Source organism: Entelurus aequoreus, linkage group LG08 (genome assembly GCF_033978785.1).
Source record: "Entelurus aequoreus isolate RoL-2023_Sb linkage group LG08, RoL_Eaeq_v1.1, whole genome shotgun sequence".
Taxonomy (NCBI): Eukaryota; Metazoa; Chordata; class Actinopteri; order Syngnathiformes; family Syngnathidae; genus Entelurus; species Entelurus aequoreus.
Genome location: NC_084738.1, coordinates 15,885,823 through 15,903,848, shown reverse-complemented (window position 1 = coordinate 15,903,848; position 18,026 = coordinate 15,885,823). Strand labels below are relative to the sequence as shown.

The 18,026-nt window shown below is 39.8% G+C and overlaps 1 protein-coding gene across 2 annotated transcripts in view; it reads right to left on the bottom strand.

Annotated features, from left to right (window-relative positions):
• LOC133655469 (glycylpeptide N-tetradecanoyltransferase 2-like) overlaps positions 1 to 18,026 on the bottom strand; it is a 31,113-nt gene that overhangs the window by 4,235 nt on the left and 8,852 nt on the right. Inside the window, exons 6-10 of one of the 2 annotated variants that reach the window (XM_062055678.1) lie at positions 13,858 to 13,974; positions 7,846 to 8,016; positions 5,242 to 5,350; positions 4,972 to 5,142; positions 4,716 to 4,886 (exon numbers count right to left, since the gene is read on the bottom strand). In XM_062055678.1, the coding sequence (XP_061911662.1) occupies positions 4,716 to 4,886; positions 4,972 to 5,142; positions 5,242 to 5,350; positions 7,846 to 8,016; positions 13,858 to 13,974 (739 nt within the window). The remainder of the gene's footprint in view (positions 1 to 4,715; positions 4,887 to 4,971; positions 5,143 to 5,241; positions 5,351 to 7,845; positions 8,017 to 13,857; positions 13,975 to 18,026) is intronic. The other variant, XM_062055679.1, reaches the window with a different exon arrangement.

Genomic DNA, 18,026 nt, shown 5'->3' with positions numbered 1-18,026 from the left:
GGTTTAGCCGAGACCTGGCTCAAACCAGACGAATTTTTTGCGTTGGGTGAGGCGTCTCCTCCTGGCTATGCGGGAACGCATATTGCCCGCCCCATTAAAAGGGGTGGGGGTGTTGCACTAATATACAACAAAAACTTTAGCCTTACCTCGGACCTAAATAATAAATATAACTCGTTTGAGGTGCTCACTATGAGGTTTGTCACACCGCTGCCTCTCCACCTGGCTGTCATCTACCGCCCCCCTGGGCCCTATTCGGACTTTATCAATGAATTTTCAGAGTTCGTTGCTGATCTAGTGACGCACGCCGACAATATAATCATAATGGGAGACTTTAACATCCATATGAATACCCCATCGGACCCTCCATGCGTGGCGCTCCAGACTATAATTGATAGCTGTGGTCTTACACAAATAATAAATGAACCCACGCATCGCAACGGTAATACGATAGATCTAGTGCTTGTCAGGGGTGTCACCACCTCTAAAGTTACGATACTCCCGTACACTAAAGTAATGTCCGATCATTACCTTATAAAATTCGAAGTTCTGACTCATTGTCAACAAACTAATAATAATAATAATAACTACTATAGCAGCCGCAACATTAATACTGCCACAACGACGACTCTTACTGACCTACTGCCTTCAGTAATGGCATCATTCCCAAATTATGTGGGCTCTATTGATAACCTCACTAACAACTTTAACGACGCCCTACGCGACACCATTGATATTGTAGCACCGCTAAAGCTAAAAAGGGCCCCTAAAAGGCGTACCCCATGGTTTACAGAAGAAACTAAAGCCCAGAAATTATCATGTAGAAAGCTGGAACGCAAATGGCGTGCGACTAAACTTGAGGTTTTCCATCAAGCATGGAGTGATAGTTTAATAACTTATAAACGCATGCTTACCTCAGCTAAAGCTAAATATTACTCAAATCTCATCCACCTCAACAAAAATGATCCTAAATTTTTGTTTAGTACAGTAGCATCGCTAACCCAACAAGGGACTCCTCCCAGTAGCTCCACCCACTCAGCAGATGACTTTATGAATTTCTTTAATAAGAAAATTGAACTCATCAGAAAAGAGATTAAAGACAATGCATCCCAGCCACAACTGGGTTCTATTAACACAAATATGACTGTATATACGACGGACATTGCCCTCCAAAATAGTTTCTCTCTCTTTGATGAAATAACATTGGAGGAATTATTAAAATGTGTAAATGGGACAAAACAAACAACATGTTTACTTGACCCAATTCCTGGGAAACTTATCAAGGAGCTTTTTGTTTTATTAGGTCCATCAGTGTTAAATATTATAAACCTATCACTTTCCTCTGGTACTGTTCCTCTAGCATTCAAAAAAGCGGTTATTCATCCTCTACTCAAAAGACCTAACCTCGATCCTGACCTCATGGTGAACTACCGGCCGGTGTCCCACCTACCGTTTATCTCGAAAATTCTCGAAAAAATTGTCGCACAGCAGCTAAATGAACACTTAGTGACTAACAATCTCTGTGAACCTTTTCAATCCGGTTTCAGGGCAAATCACTCTACGGAGACAGCCCTCGCAAAAATGACTAATGATCTATTGCTGACGATGGATTCTGATGCTTCATCTATGTTGCTGCTTCTTGATCTTAGCGCCGCTTTCGATACTGTTGATCATAATATTTTATTAGAGCGTATCAAAACGCGTATTGGGATGTCAGACTTAGCCTTGTCTTGGTTTAACTCTTATCTTACTGACAGGATGCAGTGTGTCTCCCATAACAATGTGACCTCGGACTATGTTAAGGTAACGTGCGGAGTTCCCCAGGGTTCAGTTCTTGGCCCTGCACTCTTTAGTATTTACATGCTGCCGCTAGGTGACATTATACGCAAATACGGTGTTAGCTTTCACTGTTATGCTGATGACACTCAACTCTACATGCCCCTAAAGCTGACCAACACGCCGGATTGTAGTCAGCTGGAGGCGTGTCTTAATGAAATTAAACAATGGATGTCCGCTAACTTTTTGCAACTCAACGCTAAGAAAACGGAAATGCTGATTATCGGTCCTGCTCAACACCAACATCTATTTAATAATACCACCTTAACATTTGACAACCAAACAATTAAACAAGGTGACTCTGTAAAGAATCTGGGTATTATCTTCGACCCAACTCTCTCGTTTGAGTCACACATTAAGAGTGTTACTAAAACGGCCTTCTTTCATCTCCGTAATATCGCTAAAATTCGTTCCATTTTGTCCACAAGCGATGCTGAGATCATTATCCATGCGTTCGTTACATCTCGTCTCGATTACTGTAACGTATTATTTTCGGGCCTCCCTATGTCTAGCATTAAAAGATTACAGATGGTACAAAATGCGGCTGCTAGACTTTTGACAAAAACAAGAAAGTTTGATCATATTACGCCTATACTGGCTCACTTGCACTGGCTTCCTGTGCACCTAAGATGCGACTTTAAGGTTTTACTACTTACGTATAAAATACTACATGGTCAAGCTCCTGCCTATCTTGACGATTGTATTGTACCATATGTCCCGGCAAGAAATCTGCGTTCAAAGAACTCCGGCTTATTAGTGATTCCCAGAGCCCAAAAAAAGTCTGCGGGCTATAGAGCGTTTTCTATTCGGGCTCCAATACTATGGAATGCCCTCCCGGTAAAAGTTAGAGATGCTACCTCAGTAGAAGCATTTAAGTCTCATCTTAAAACTCATTTGTATACTCTAGCCTTTAAATAGACTCCCTTTTTAGACCAGTTGATCTGCCGTTTCTTTTCTTTTCTTTTCTACTCTGCTCCGGGGTGGACCGCTAGCCTGTCCATCAGATGGGGACATCTCTACGCTGCTGACCCGTCTCCACTCGGGATGGTTCCCGCTGGCCCCACCATGGACTGGACTTTCGCTGATGTGTTGGACTTTCACAATATTATGTCAGACCCACTCGACACCGAGGATGTCGTTGTGGCTTGTACAGCCCTTTGAGACACTAGTGATTTAGGGCTATATAAATAAACATTGATTGATGATTGATTGATTGATGATTGATATATAAATGCAGAGTAGATACAAATGATACAATAAATTATTACTATTATTTTAATTATCACTATTTTTTAAATATACCTACGATTATTTATTTGTATTATTTATTACATTTAACATTTAATAGTTTGATTGTTGTGGTTACAGTGTGGCAACATACTGACAGTGCTCCTCATAGCATTTTCTGTTACGCTTGGGTCGCATGTATAGGCGCGGATGGCTCTCCCAAGATGCAGCAGGAACTCCGGAGGCAAGGTGCAGGTAAGACGATGATTTATTCTCATAAATCATGCAAAAATACAAGAAAGTATGCCGCAAGCACGGGGAGCTAAGGCGAAACTTAGCACAGGAATCAAAAGGTAAACAGTAGAGATGTCCGATAATGGCTTTTTTGCCGATATCCGATATTCCGATATTGTCCAACTCTTAATTACCGATTCCGATATCAACCGATACCGATATATACAGTCGTGGAATTAACACATTATTATGCTTAATTTTATTGTGATGCCCCGCTGCATGCATTAAACAATGTAACAAGGTTTTCCAAAATAAATCAACTCATTATGGAAAAAAATGCCAACATGGCACTGCCATATTTATTATTGAAGTCACAAAGTGCATTCTTTTTTTTAACATGCCTCAAAACAGCAGCTTGGAATTTGGTACATGCTCTCCCTGAAAGAGCATGAGGAGGTTGAGGTGGGCGGGGTAGGGGGGGCGGGGTTGAGATGGGGGGTGTAGAAAGAAGCGGGGGGTGTATATTGTAGCGTCCCGGAAGAGTTCACGCTGCAAGGGGTTCTGGGTATTTGTTCTGTTGTGTTTATGTTGTGTTACGGTGCGGATGTTCTCCCGAAATGTGTTTGTCAATTTCGTTTGGTGTGGGCTCACAGTGTGGCGCATATTTGTAACAGTGTTAAAGTTGTTTATACGACACCCTCAGTGTGACCTGTATGGCTGTTGACAAAGTATGATTGGCATTCACCTGTGTATGTGAAAAGTCGTAGATATTATGTGATTGGGCTGGCACGCAAAGGTAGTGCCTTACAATATTGTTGTCTGGGCGGAAATCGGGAGAAATTCGGGAGAATGGTTGCCACGGGAGATTTTCGGGAGGGGCACTGAAATTCGGGAGTCTCCCGGGAAAATCGGGAGGGTTGGCAAGTATGACTGGGAGACGCAACTGCTCTGTACTTGTCCCTACGTCTGTGTACCCCTCTGTACAGCGGCGTTTTAAAAAGTCATACATTTTACTTTTTGAAACCGATAATTTCCGATATTACATTTTAAAGCATTTATCGACCTATAATATCGTCAGTCCGATATTATCGGACACCTCTAGTAAACGGGCATAGGCACAAGAAGCAAGGTATACTCAAAACGTAACGCGTTGCATAAGCAAACAAGACAGCCAGACTGAGTGTGGCGAAAAGCAGGAAATAAGTCGCTCTCTGATTAGTGTCCAGGAGCAGGTGAGCGTCCCGAACACTAATCAGAGGCAGGTGAAAACAATCTGCAGTCATGGCAACTAAAACGCAAAAACCTAGGGGTGCTCCAAACAGAACTAAGGGAGTCAAACTAAACAAAACATCATCCGGGCAACGGATCATGACATTTTCATTGGTTTTCATTAGATAATGCGGCTTGATTCTTTTACTCACAAATTTGGCCAAGACCAACGTGTCCTGTATGAGCTCAGCCAAGTCTGCACAGCTGTCCGATGCGACGTAGAAGAGGTGAGCCGCACTGAGGCCCGTGTGGACCGGATGATTCAACACCTTGGAAGAGACTCGATAGAAGCTCACCACATCTGTCAGTGCACCATCATTACCCTGTGTGTGCGGAGTACATCGATAAAGCATATAAGGACAGGCAAGAGTGTGTTCTTAGGAAATAAAGAAGTAGTAGTAGTCTGACCTCCACCACGTAGGTGTCAACCACACCCTCCCTCGGCAAGAGCCAGTGCTCCGCTTCCTGCAGGGACCAGCTGGGCCTGAGGTGGAACTTGCTGAGGTTTGCCTGCAGAAGAGCGTGTGTCCTCACAACATCGGCTTTGTTCATAGGTCGCAAACCTGGAGTCTTTGTCATCTTTGACACATATTTAAGGAGTCAGGTCAATGCAAAGTGTAAAACATTTTTAAAATAAAAAATAAATAGGTCTGCCTTTAGATGGCAGCATACACCAACCTCAGGGAGGCGGTTGACTTTGAGGGCTCTCTGCAGAGGCATGTCCCGCCTTAAGCCCGGATACTGCACCTCCATCAGTTTGCGCAGGTTCAGGGGTCGATGCCACAAGCTGGATTATTAATTTGTAGGACACAACTGCTATTAATACAATACAAGCAAGCAATACACCACTACCTGTTACTGTAGCTCTTGTGTCTTATGCAATAGCATAGTATTGCATTGCATTGCATAGCATAATGTTGCATAGCATAGTATGTCCGCCCTGAGATCGGTAGGTTGTGAGTTCAAACCCCGGCAGAGTCATACCAAAGACTATAAAAATGGGACCCATTACCTCCCTGCTTGGCACTCAGCATCAAGGGTTGGAATTGGGGGTTAAATCACCAAAAATTATTCCCGAGCGCGGCCACCTCTGCCGCTCACTGCTCCCCTCACCTCCCAGGGGGTGGAACAAGTGGATGGGTCAAATGCAGAGAGTAATTTCACCACACCTCATGTGTGTGTGACAATCATTGGTACTTTAACTTTTTAACTTTTAACATAGTGTGGCCTAGCATAGCACAGCATAGGACAGCATAACATTGCACATCACAATTCATAGTAGCATAATTAACATAACACAATATAAGTATCAGAACATCCATCCATTTCCTACCGCTTGTCCCCTACTGGGTCACGAGGGGTGCTGGAGCCTATCCCAGCTGCACACGGGCGGAAGGCGGGGGTACACCATGGACAAGTCGCCACCTCATCGCAGGGCCAACACAGATAGACAGACAACATTCACACTAGGCCGGGCCAATTTAGTGTTGCCAATCAACCAAGCAATGCATAACACAACACAGCATTAACTATTACAACACAGCATTACATGGCATGGTATAACATCCTAGCATATAGCAACTGAATCACTGAATAATATACTACAGTATATAAAGTACTTACAGTATGTAAAAAATGTTTTGCTAAAAGGTACAAACAAAAGTGGTATTGCATTTATTTTTGGACTTAATGAATGACCACATTTATAAGCAAAAAGATACGTAAATGCACACCAGTGTTGTAACGATACCAATATTTTGGTACCGGTACAAAAATGATTTTGGTACTTTTCGGTATTTTTCAAATAATTAATTAATTAATAATAATCTAATATATTTTTTATTTATTTATTTCAATTTGTCGCACTTTTATCATTTCATTATTTTTATTTTGCAATTTTACTTTTTATTCGAATCCTTTTACCCTATTGCTTTTGCACTCGAATCCTTTTACCCTATTGCTTTTGCACTATCTTGTTTAGCTCATTCATTGTTTATGTTCTTTGTTTGTTTTTGTTTTGTTTTTGCTCTATGCTTTTTAACCTGTAAAGCACTTTGGTCCAATTTAAAAATTGTTGTAAACGTGCTATATAAATAAAGTTGCCTTGCCTTGCCTTGCTTTGCCTTGCCTAAATAAAGGGGACCACAAAAAATTGCATTATTGGCTTTATTTTAACAAAAAATCTTAGGGTACCTTAAACATATGTTTCTTATTGCAGTTAATTCCTTAAATAAAATAGTGAACACACTAGACAACTTGTCTTTTAGTAGTAAGTAAACAAACAAAGGCTCCTAATTAGTCTGCTGACGTATGCAGTAACATATTGTGTCATTTATCGTTCTATTATTTTGTCAACAGGTGGTAGAAAATTAATTATTAATCTACTTGTTCGTTTACTGTTAATATCTGCTTACTTTCTCTTTTAACATGTTCTATCTACACTTCTGTTAAAATTTAATAATCACTTATTCTTCTGTTGTTTGATACTTTACATTAGTTTTGGATGATACCACAAATTTGGGTATCAATCCGATACCAAGTAGTTACAGGATCATACATTGGTCATATTCAAAGTCCTCATGTGTCCAGGTACATATTTCCTGAGTTTATAAACATAATATACAACGAAGATGTTGTGATGCCAAAAAATATCGACGTAATCATAGTAGTATCGACTCGATATACGTGCCTGTACTTGATATCATTACAGTGGATGTTAGGTGTAGATCCAGCCATGGCGTTTGTTTACATTTTGATGCCGGTGAGCTACAGTGTGTAGTGAAGCATGTTAAGAAACATACTTTATTTGTCGCCATGGAGACCAGGATTAGTGATTTAGAAGTAGCTAAAACACTGCCGACGGCGGATGGACGTTAGCCGCTCTTAAAGCACCTCTTCCTGAGGGCGTTTCAGTGTTATAGCTTCACCTTTATCGTTAGTTTTAAGCCAAAATGCGTCCGTTCTCCCTTTTCTGCCTACACACTGTGTCTACTTGTAAGTACTCTGTGATTGTGCACTGCCGAACATGCTCCTCTACTCGTAAACCAGCAATGACACGATGACACGTTTCAGAGATGGTATCGTACCGAAAATGATTCTTTAGTATCGCGGTACTATACTAATACCGGTATACCGTACAACCCTAGGGAACACATGAACCTCCTGACCAGCTGGTGGAGGCAAAAGAACACAACGAGGAGTCCTAATTATTCTTAACCTTCTCCAGGAGTCATCTTGTTGGAGTTGCTGTGCCTTTGAAATCCAAAGGTGAATGAATGGTACCTGCATGAGCTGAGCGGTGTGGGCAGCACTGTGGCAGCTGTGTACACCGCCTGGCCCACACCCTGCTGTTGGACACGTCTGGCAAGCTCCCGGATCAGAACCGGGGTCATTCGCTTCAGGCGCAGCTTCTTATGAACGCACAGAAATTTGATCTGCGCCGTCCGCTTCTCCCTGCAGACAAGACACGCAGCACTTGCTCAGACGCTGTCTGACAAACTGCTCTTACAGCTCACATGCTTTATAACGGCTGGCATTTATTTGATACGTCCAATTAGACACCAATTGAGGCATGGTGTGTATTAGAGAGGAGGGTACTATTTAAAGAATCTTGGCAGGGGAGAGTAAATTCTTGGGTTTGAGGGTCAGCTTCGTTAGTTTTTTTTAGTATTAAGGAAAATGTATAAAGACATTTATTTGTTGAGTACCCACTTATTTATGTGTTGTGTATACTAGAGCGCTGGTGACGATTTAATGATACAGGGTGGGTAAACTTTTGGGCTTGAGAGACATCTTTTTTAAAATTTTAAACCAATTAAACAATTTCTTAAAAGCATTTATTTTTTGTTTGTTGAAGTGCCCGCTAATTGAGGTATGGTGCCCACTATTTAAGGATGGTGAGGAGGGTATGCGGTGAGTAAACATTTGGACTAAAGAGCCACGTTTGCTTTTTTTCCTTTAAGACAAATGAAAACACATTTATAGAGGGACGTATTTGTTTGTTTGTTGAAGTGTCCACTAAGAGGCATGGTGTCTAACAGAATGGAGGCCACTATTTAAGGACACATTGTAAGGAGGGTTGACTTGTGGGCTTAAGGGTCACATTGTCTGTTTTTAAAAAAAAAAAAAAAGACAAAAACATGTTTTGGAAAGGTATATATTTATCTGTGATGACTAATTGAGGCCAGGTGTTTATTTAAGTGGGGGGGCGTTATTTAAAGATAGAGGGTAAGAAGTGGGTAACATTTGGGGTTGAACTATGTATTATTTTTTTCATTGAAAAAAAAAAAAAATGAATAGAGGTATATCTTTTTTCTTTGTTGACGCGACAATTAATTGAGGCATGGCGTTTAACTGATTGGAGGCCACTATTTAAGGATATATGATAAGGGTGGTTGACTTTTGAACTAAAGGACCAACACGTTTTTTTTAAAAGAAAATGAAAAAAAAACAGTGTTGTAGAGGAATTTATTTGTTCTTGTGATGACTAATTGAGGCTAGGTGTTTATTTAAGTGGGGGGCACTATTTAAGGATAGAGGGTAAGAAGAGGGTAACATTTGGGGTTGAACTATGTATGGGGTTTTTTCATAGAAAAATCAAAAAATGAATACAGGTATATATTTTTTCTTTGTTGACGCGACAATTAATTGAGGCATGGCGTTTAACAGATTGAAGGCCATTATTCAAGGATATATGATAAGGGTGGTTGACTTTTGAGATAAAGGACCAAAATGTTGTTTTTTTAAGAAAATGAAAAAAACAGTGCTGTAGAGGAATTTTTTTTGTTCTTGTGATGACTAATTGAGGCTAGGTGTTTATTTAAGTGGGGGGCACTATTTAAGGATAGAGGGTAAGAAGTGGGTAACATTTGGGGTTGAACTATGTATTGGTTTTTTTTCATAGAAAAATCAAAAAATGAATACAGGTATATATTTTTTCTTTGTTGACGCGACAATTAATTGAGGCATGGCGTTTAACAGATTGAAGGCCATTATTTAAGGATATATGATAAGGGTGGTTGACTTTTGAGATAAAGGACCAAAATGTTTTTTTTTTAAGAAAATGAAAAAAACAGTGTTGTAGAGGAATTTATTTGTTCTTGTGATGACTAATTGAGGCTAGGTTTTTATTTAAGTGGGGGGCACTATTTAAGGATAGAGGGTAAGAAGTGGGTAACATTTGGGGTTAAACTATGTGGGTTTTTTTCATAGAAAAATGAAAACAAAAAAAATTAATACAGGTATATATTTTTTCTTTGTTGACGCGACCATTAATTGAGGCATGGCGTTTAACAGATTGAAGGCCACTATTTAAGGGTATATGATAGAGGTGGTTGACTTTTGAGATTAAGGACCAAAATGTTTTTTTTTTAAGAAAATGAAAAAAACAGTGTTGTAGAGGAATTTATTTGTTCTTGTGATGACTAATTGAGGCTAGGTGTTTATTTAAGTGGGGGGCACTATTTAAGGATAGAGGGTAAGAAGTGGGTAACATTTGGGGTTGAACTATGTATGGGGTTTTTTCATAGAAAAATCAAAAAATGAATACAGGTATACATTTTTTCTTTGTTGACGCGACAATTAATTGAGGCATGGCGTTTAACAGATTGAAGGCCATTATTTAAGGATATATGATAAGGGTGGTTGACTTTTGAGATAAAGGACCAAAATGTTGTTTTTTTAAGAAAATGAAAAAAACAGTGTTGTAGAGGAATTTTTTTTGTTCTTGTGATGACTAATTGAGGCTAGGTGTTTATTTAAGTGGGGGGCACTATTTAAGGATAGAGGGTAAGAAGTGGGTAACATTTGGGGTTGAACTATGTATTGGGTTTTTTTCATAGAAAAATCAAAAAATGAATACAGGTATATATTTTTTCTTTGTTGACGCGACAATTAATTGAGGCATGGCGTTTAACAGATTGAAGGCCATTATTTAAGGATATATGATAAGGGTGGTTGACTTTTGAGATAAAGGACCAAAATGTTTTTTTTTTTAAGAAAATGAAAAAAACAGTGTTGTAGAGGAATTTATTTGTTCTTGTGATGACTAATTGAGGCTAGGTTTTTATTTAAGTGGGGGGCACTATTTAAGGATAGAGGGTAAGAAGTGGGTAACATTTGGGGTTAAACTATGTATGGTTTTTTTTCATAATAAAATGAAAACAAAAAAAATGAATACAGGTATATATTTTTTCTTTGTTGACGCGACCATTAATTGAGGCATGGCGTTTAACAGATTGAAGGCCACTATTTAAGGATATATGATAAAGGTGGTTGACTTTTGAGATTAAGGACCAAAATGGTTTTTTTTTAAGAAAATGAAAAAAACAGTGTTGTAGAGGAAATTATTTGTTCTTGTGATGACTTATTGAGGCTAGGTGTTTATTTAAGTGGGGGGCACTATTTAAAGATAGAGGGTAAGAAGTGGGTAACATTTGGGGTTGAACTATGTATGGGTTTTTTTCATAGAAAAATGAAAAAAAAAAAAAAAAAGAAAGAATAGATGTTAATCCTTTTTCTTTGTTGACGCGACAATTAATTGAAGCATGGCGTTTAATAAATTGGAGGCCACTATTTAAGGATAAATGATAAGGGTGGTTGACTTTTGAGCTAAAAGGGCCAAAATATTTTTTTTAAGAAAATGAAAAAAACAGTGTTGTGGAGGCATTTATTTGTTCTTGTGGTGACTAATTGAGGCCAGGTGTTTATTTAAGTGGGGGGCACTATTTAAGGATAGAGGTAAGAAGTGGGAAACATTTGGGATTGAACTATGTATGTTTTTTTTTTCATAGAAAAAAGAAAAAAAAAAAGAATAGATGTTAATCCTTTTTCTTTGTTGATGCAACACTTAATTGAAGCATGGTGTTTAACAGATTGGAGGCCACTATTTAAGGATAAATGATAAGGGTAGTTGACTTTTGAGCTAAAAGGGCCAAAATGTTTTTGTTTTTTAAAGAAAATGAAAAAAACATTGTTGTAGAGGCATTTATTTGTTCTTGTGGTGACTAATTGAGGCCAGGTGTTTATTTAAGTGGGGGGCACTAGTTAAGGATAGAGGGTAAGAAGTGGGTAAAATTTTGGGTTGAACTATGTGTGGGGTTTTTTTCATAGAAAAAAAATGAATAGATGTATATATTTTTTCTTTGTTGACGCGACAATTAATTGAGGCATGGCGTTTAACAGATTGGAGGCCACTATTTAAGGATGAATAATAAGGGTGGTTGACTTTTGAGCTAAAAGGGCCAAAATGTTTTTTTTTAAGAAAATGAAAAAAAAACAGTGTTTTAGAGGCATTTATTTGTTCTTGTGGTGACTAATTGAGGTCAGGTGTTTATTTCAGTGTGGGGCACTATTTAAGGATAGAGGGTAAAAAGTGGGTAACATTTGGGATTGATCTATGTATGTTTTTTTTTCTTAGGAAAATTAAAAAAAAATGAATTGAAGTATATCTTTTTTCTTTGACGCAACAATTAATTGAGGCATGGCGTTTAACAGATTGGAGGCCACTATTTAAGGATAAATGATAAGGGTGGTTGACTTTTGAGCCAAAATGTTTTTTCTTAAGAAACTGAAAAAAAACAGTGGTAGATCTTTTTTCTTTGGTGACGCGACAATTATTTGAGGCATGTCGTTTTTTGCAAATAATCATTAACTTAGAATTTAATGGCAGCAACACTTTGCAAAAAAGTTGACTCAGGGGCATTTTTACCACTGTCTTACATGACCTTTCTTTTTTAACAACACTCAGTAAATGTTTGGGAACTGAGGAGACCAATTTTTGAAGCTTTTCTGGTGGAATTCTTTCCCATTCTTGCTTGATGTACAGCTTAAGTTGTTCAACAATACGGGGTCTCCGTTGTCGTATTTGACGCTTCATAATACACAACACATTTTCAATGGGAGACAGGTCTGGACTACAGGCAGGCCAGTCTAGTACCCACACTCTTTTACTATGAAGCCACGCTGTTGTAACACGTGCAGGATGTGGCTTAGCATTATCTTGCTGAAATAAGCAGGGGCGTCCATGAAAAATACGTTGCTTGGATGGCAACATATGTTGCTCTAAAACCTCTATGTACCTTTCAGCATTAATGGTGCCTTCACAGATGTGTAAGTTACCCACTAATACACTCCCATACCATCACAGATGCTGGCTTTTGAACTTTGCGCCTATAACAGTCCGCATGGTTCTTTTCCTCTTTGGTCCGGAGGACACGACATCCACAGTTTCCAAAAACAATTTGAAATGTGGACTCGTCAGACCACAGAACACTTTTCTGGGTGTTGTTAAAAAATGGCTTTGGCTTTGCATAGTAGAGTTTTAACTTGCACTTACAGATGTAGCGACAAACTGTAGTTACTGACAGTGATTTTCTGAAGTTTTCCCGAACCCATGTGGTGATATCCTTTACACACTGATGTCGGTTTTTAATGCAGTACCGCCTGAGGGGTCGAAGGTCACGGGCATTCAATGTTGGTTTTCGGCCTTGCTGCTTACGTGCAGTGATTTCTCCAGATTCTCTGAACCTTTTGATGATATTACGGACCGTAGATTGTGAAATCCCTAAATTCCTTGCCATAGCTCCTTGAGAAATGTTGTTCTTAAACTGTTGGTCACGCATTTGTCCACAAAGTGGTGACCCTCGTCCCATCCTTGTTTGGATATAAAAGTAGCTTCCGTGAAATGCTCAGTCATTCACAATCATGGCACCCACCTGTTCCCAATTAGCCTGTTCACCTGTGGGATGTTCCGAATAAGCGTTTGCTGAGCATTCCTCAACTTTCTCGGTCTTTTTTGCCACTTGTGCCAGCTTTTTTAAAAAACACGTTGCAGCCATCAAATTCTAAAGGAGCTAATATTTGCAAAAAATAACAAAGTGTACCGGTTGGATTGTTAAGTATCTTATCTTTGCAGTCTATTCAATTGAATATAGGTTGAAAAGGATTTGCAAATCATTGTATTCTGTTTTTATTTACCATTTACGTAACGTGCCAACTTCATTCTGTAAAATGTATTTTCCATGTTTTGCTTTACCTTTTATTTGTCGAAATAGAATATAAGACAACCCCTATTTTCAAGGCCGCACAAAGTGAAAGGCAAAGTGGGTTACAAGTTGCTATGGTGGTTTACGTCTTCTATTTGGGTCAGTACGGTATTGAGTGATGTTATAAGAAAATTGGAACTGAATAATAAAGCAAGAAAAATAAATGCAATAAATACAATTTTGTAAGTGATGGCTTGTGTGCCACACTTTGCCCAGCCCTGCTATACAGTAATAAAAATGAGCTACTCACGTGTCGTATATATGCACATCTGCAGGGACCGCCCCGATAAAGCCCACTAGCTTCTTATTGGAATCCACCCTGACGCCGCAGTGCCACTGGGCCAGCCAATTTGGGGGCTGCAAGGCCCTTAAGAGGGAAGGAAAAGGAAGAACATGGTGTGCAATATGAATGAATGTTAAGGGCAGTTTAACAGCTTCAAGCTTTCGGAGGTGGAATGAATTCAGCCTCTTTGCCTCCTTACCTCAGGGCTGAGCAACGCGCGAGCTCTAGGAATGTTAATTATTCATTTCAAAGTAAATTATCTTATGTTTGCATGTAAGTGCTCCCTTAAGGTAGTGATAGCATTTATGTAGATTATAGAAAGGCAGCTCAGAGAAGAAGAGCAGCGGGCTTGTTACTGATACGAGGTTTCAGCGCAGTCCTTATTTGTAGGAAACGGCGGCTGAATATAACACGATTGAACTCCTCTTAGGAGTGTGGCATGGCAAAGCATAACATAACCATTGCATTGCATTACATAGCATGGCATAACATGGTAAATAATACAAAATAACACTGCACAATGTAATGCTGCATCGCATCACAAAGCATAACATTGCATAGTATAGCATGACCTTGCATCGCATTGCATTACATAACATAGTATAACATAGCCCAGGGGTGTCAAACTCATTTTAGCTCAAGTGCCGCATGAAGGAAAATCTATTGCCGGACTGGTAAAATCATGGCATAATAACTTAAAAATAAAGACAACTTCTGATTCTGATAGAACAAATACATTCTGAAAATGTACATACTACAAATAATCATCTTGGCAAAACACTTGACGTAAGTTAAAAACTTTAAAGGAAAAAAAATTGGTGCCGTTTCAAAAAGACTTTGTCGCAGTGTTTTTACAAAGCCATTAAACTTTAAAGGCCTACTGAAATGATTTTTTTTTTATTTAAACGGGAATAGCAGATCCATTCTATGTGTCATACTTGATCATTTCGCGATATTGCCATATTTTTGCTGAAAGGATTTAGCAGAGAAAATCGACGATAAAGTTCGCAACTTTTGCTCGCTGATAAAAAAAAGCCTTGCCTGTACCGGAAGTAGCGTGACGTCACAGGAGGTAATATTCCTCACAATTTTCCTTTGTTTACAATGGAGCGAGAGAGATTCGGAGCGACAAAGCGACGATTACCCCATTAATTTGAGCGAGGATGAAAGATTCGTGGATGAGGAACGTTAGAGTGAAGAACTAGAGGCAGTGCAGGACGTATCTTTTTTCGCTCTGACCGTAACTTAGGCACAAGCTGGCTCATTGGATTCCACACTCTCTCCTTTTTCTATTGTGGATCACGGATTTGTATTTTAAACCACCTCGGATACTATATCCTCTTGAAAATGAGAGTCGAGCACGCGAAATGGACATTCACAGTGACTTTTATCTCCACGACAATACATCGGTGACACACTTAGCTACTGAGCTAACGTGATAGCATCGTTCTCAAATGCAGATAGAAACAAAATACATAAATCCCTGACTGGAAGGATAGACAGAAGATCAACAATACTATTAAACCATGTACATGTACCTACACGGTTAATAATTCTCAGCCTGGTAAAGCTTAACAATGCTGTTGCTAACGACGCTAAGGCTAACTTAGCAACTTAGCAACCGGACCTCACAGAGCTATGATAAAAACGTTAGTGCTCCACCTACGCCAGCCAGCCCTCATTTGCTCATCAACAGCCGTGCTCACCTGCGTTCCAGCGATCGACGGCGCGACAAAGGACTTCACCCGTGGGTTTGGCGGCTAGCATCGGCTAGGCGTCTGCTATCCAAGTAAGTAGTCCTTGTTGTGTTGCTACAGCCAGCCGCTAATACACCGATCCCACCTACAACGTTCTTCTTTGCAGCCTCCATTGTTCATTAAACAAATTGCAAAAGATTCACCAACACAGATGTCCAGAATACTGTGGAATTATGAAATGAAAACAGAGCTTGTTGTATAGGATTCTACGGGCTCCGAATACTTCCCTTGCCCTCGTGACGTCACACGCATACGTCAGCATAATAATAATAATAATAATAATCTTAGATGTTTCATAGTGCCTTCTTTGATTCTATTCTTTCATTACAGCCACACTTTCTCCACACAGAAGACACACAGGTTTGCCTTTTACCTCCGTGAACATGTACTCTGCCTCCCACCTGGCTTGAAAGCCCCTGTTCTCACCGTCCACCTTCCGTTTAGAACATTATTGTGGAGGGGGGGTCGCTGAAAGATGACGTCTGCCCTGAATGCTGATGAATAATGAAGCCGAGGCCCACTTGCGGCGCTGCAGTGAGTTCGCAGGCTACCGTTGCATTGTGGGGAATGGAGTATTAATGCTTGCAAAATAGCAGCAGGCGGCTGTGGCCTGCGGGCCGGTTCTAATACTAATCAAATATCATCCCCGGGGTCATACATAATTCGGATCCGGCCCGCGGGCCTTGACTTTGACACCAAGGACATAGCCTAACAATGTTTTGCATAGCATAGCATGGCAAAGCATTAGCATAGCAGTGTATCACGTTATATACCTCAAGACAGGGTTTTTCAACCTTTTTTGAGCCAAGGCACATTTGTTGCGTTGAAAAAAATCCGGAGGCACACCACCAGCAGAAATCATTAAAAAACAAAAGTCAGTTGACAGTGAAAAGCCGTTGTCGCTATTGTTGGATATGACTTTAAACCATAACCAACCATGCATCACTATAGCTCTTGTCTCAAAGTATGTGTACTGTCACGACCTGTCACATCACTCCGTGACTTATTTTGAGTTTTTTGTTGTTTTCCTGTGTGTAGTGTTTTAGTTCTTGTCTTGCGCTCCTATTTTGGTGGCTTTTTCCCTTTTTTGGTCATTTCCTGTAGCAGTTTCATGTCTTCCTTTGAGCGATATTTCCCGCATCTGCTTTGTTTTAGCAATCAAGAATATTTCAGTTGTTTTTATCCTTCTTTGTGGGGACATTGCTGATTGTCATGTCATGTTCAGATGTACATTGTGGACGCCGTCTTTGCTCCACAGTAAGTCTTTGCTGTCGTCCAGCATTCTGTTTTTGTTTACTTTGTAGCCAGTTCAGTTTTAGTTTCGTTCTGCATGGCCTTCCCTAAGCTTCAATGCCTTTTCTTAAGGGCACTCACCTTTTGTTTATTTTTGGTTTAAGCATTAGACACCTTTTTACCTGCACACTGCCTCCCGCTGTTTCCGACATCTACAAAGCAATTAGCTACCGGCTGCCACCTACTGATATGGAAGAGTTTTACACGGTTAATCTGCCGAGCTCTAGACAGCACCGAAACTCAACAACACATCATTTGCAGACTATAATTACTGGTTTGCAAAAAATATTTTTAATCCAAATAGGTGAAATTAGATAATCTCCCCTCCCACGGCACACCAGACTATCTCATGGCACACGGCAAATTGGTTGAAAAACACTGGCTTAAGATAACTAATAAAACAGAAGTTAACATAGCATAGCACAGCATAGCATAGCATAGCTTGGCATCACATTATATAGCATAGCATAACCCCAGATCCCATCGCATAACTTAAAGGCCTACTGAAATGAATTTTTTTTATTTAAACGGGGATAGCAGATCTATTCTATGTGTCATACTTGATCATTTCGCGATATTGCCATATTTTTGCTGAAAGGATTTAGTATAGAACAACGACGATAAAGATTGCAACTTTTGGTATCTGATCAAAAAAAGGCTTGCACCTACCGGAAGTAGCGTGACGTAGTCAGTTGAACATATACGCAAAGTTCCCTATTGTTTACAATGATGGCCGCATGAAGTGAGAGAGATTCGGACCGAGAAAGCGACAATTTCCCCATTAATTTGAGCGAGGATGAAAGATTTGTGGATGAGTAAAGTGCAAGTGAAGGACTAGTGGGGAGTTGAAGCTATTCAGATAGGGAAGATGCTGTGAGAGCCGGGGGTGACCTGATATTCAGCTGGGAATGACTACAACAGTAAATAAACACAAGACATATATATACTCTATTAGCCACAACACAACCAGGCTTATATTTAATATGCCACAAATTAATCCTGCATAAAAACACCTGCGTGTTTGTTATGCTAGCTCCTAGCTCCTCTGCTAGCTCCTAGCTCCATAGAACACGCCAATACAATTCA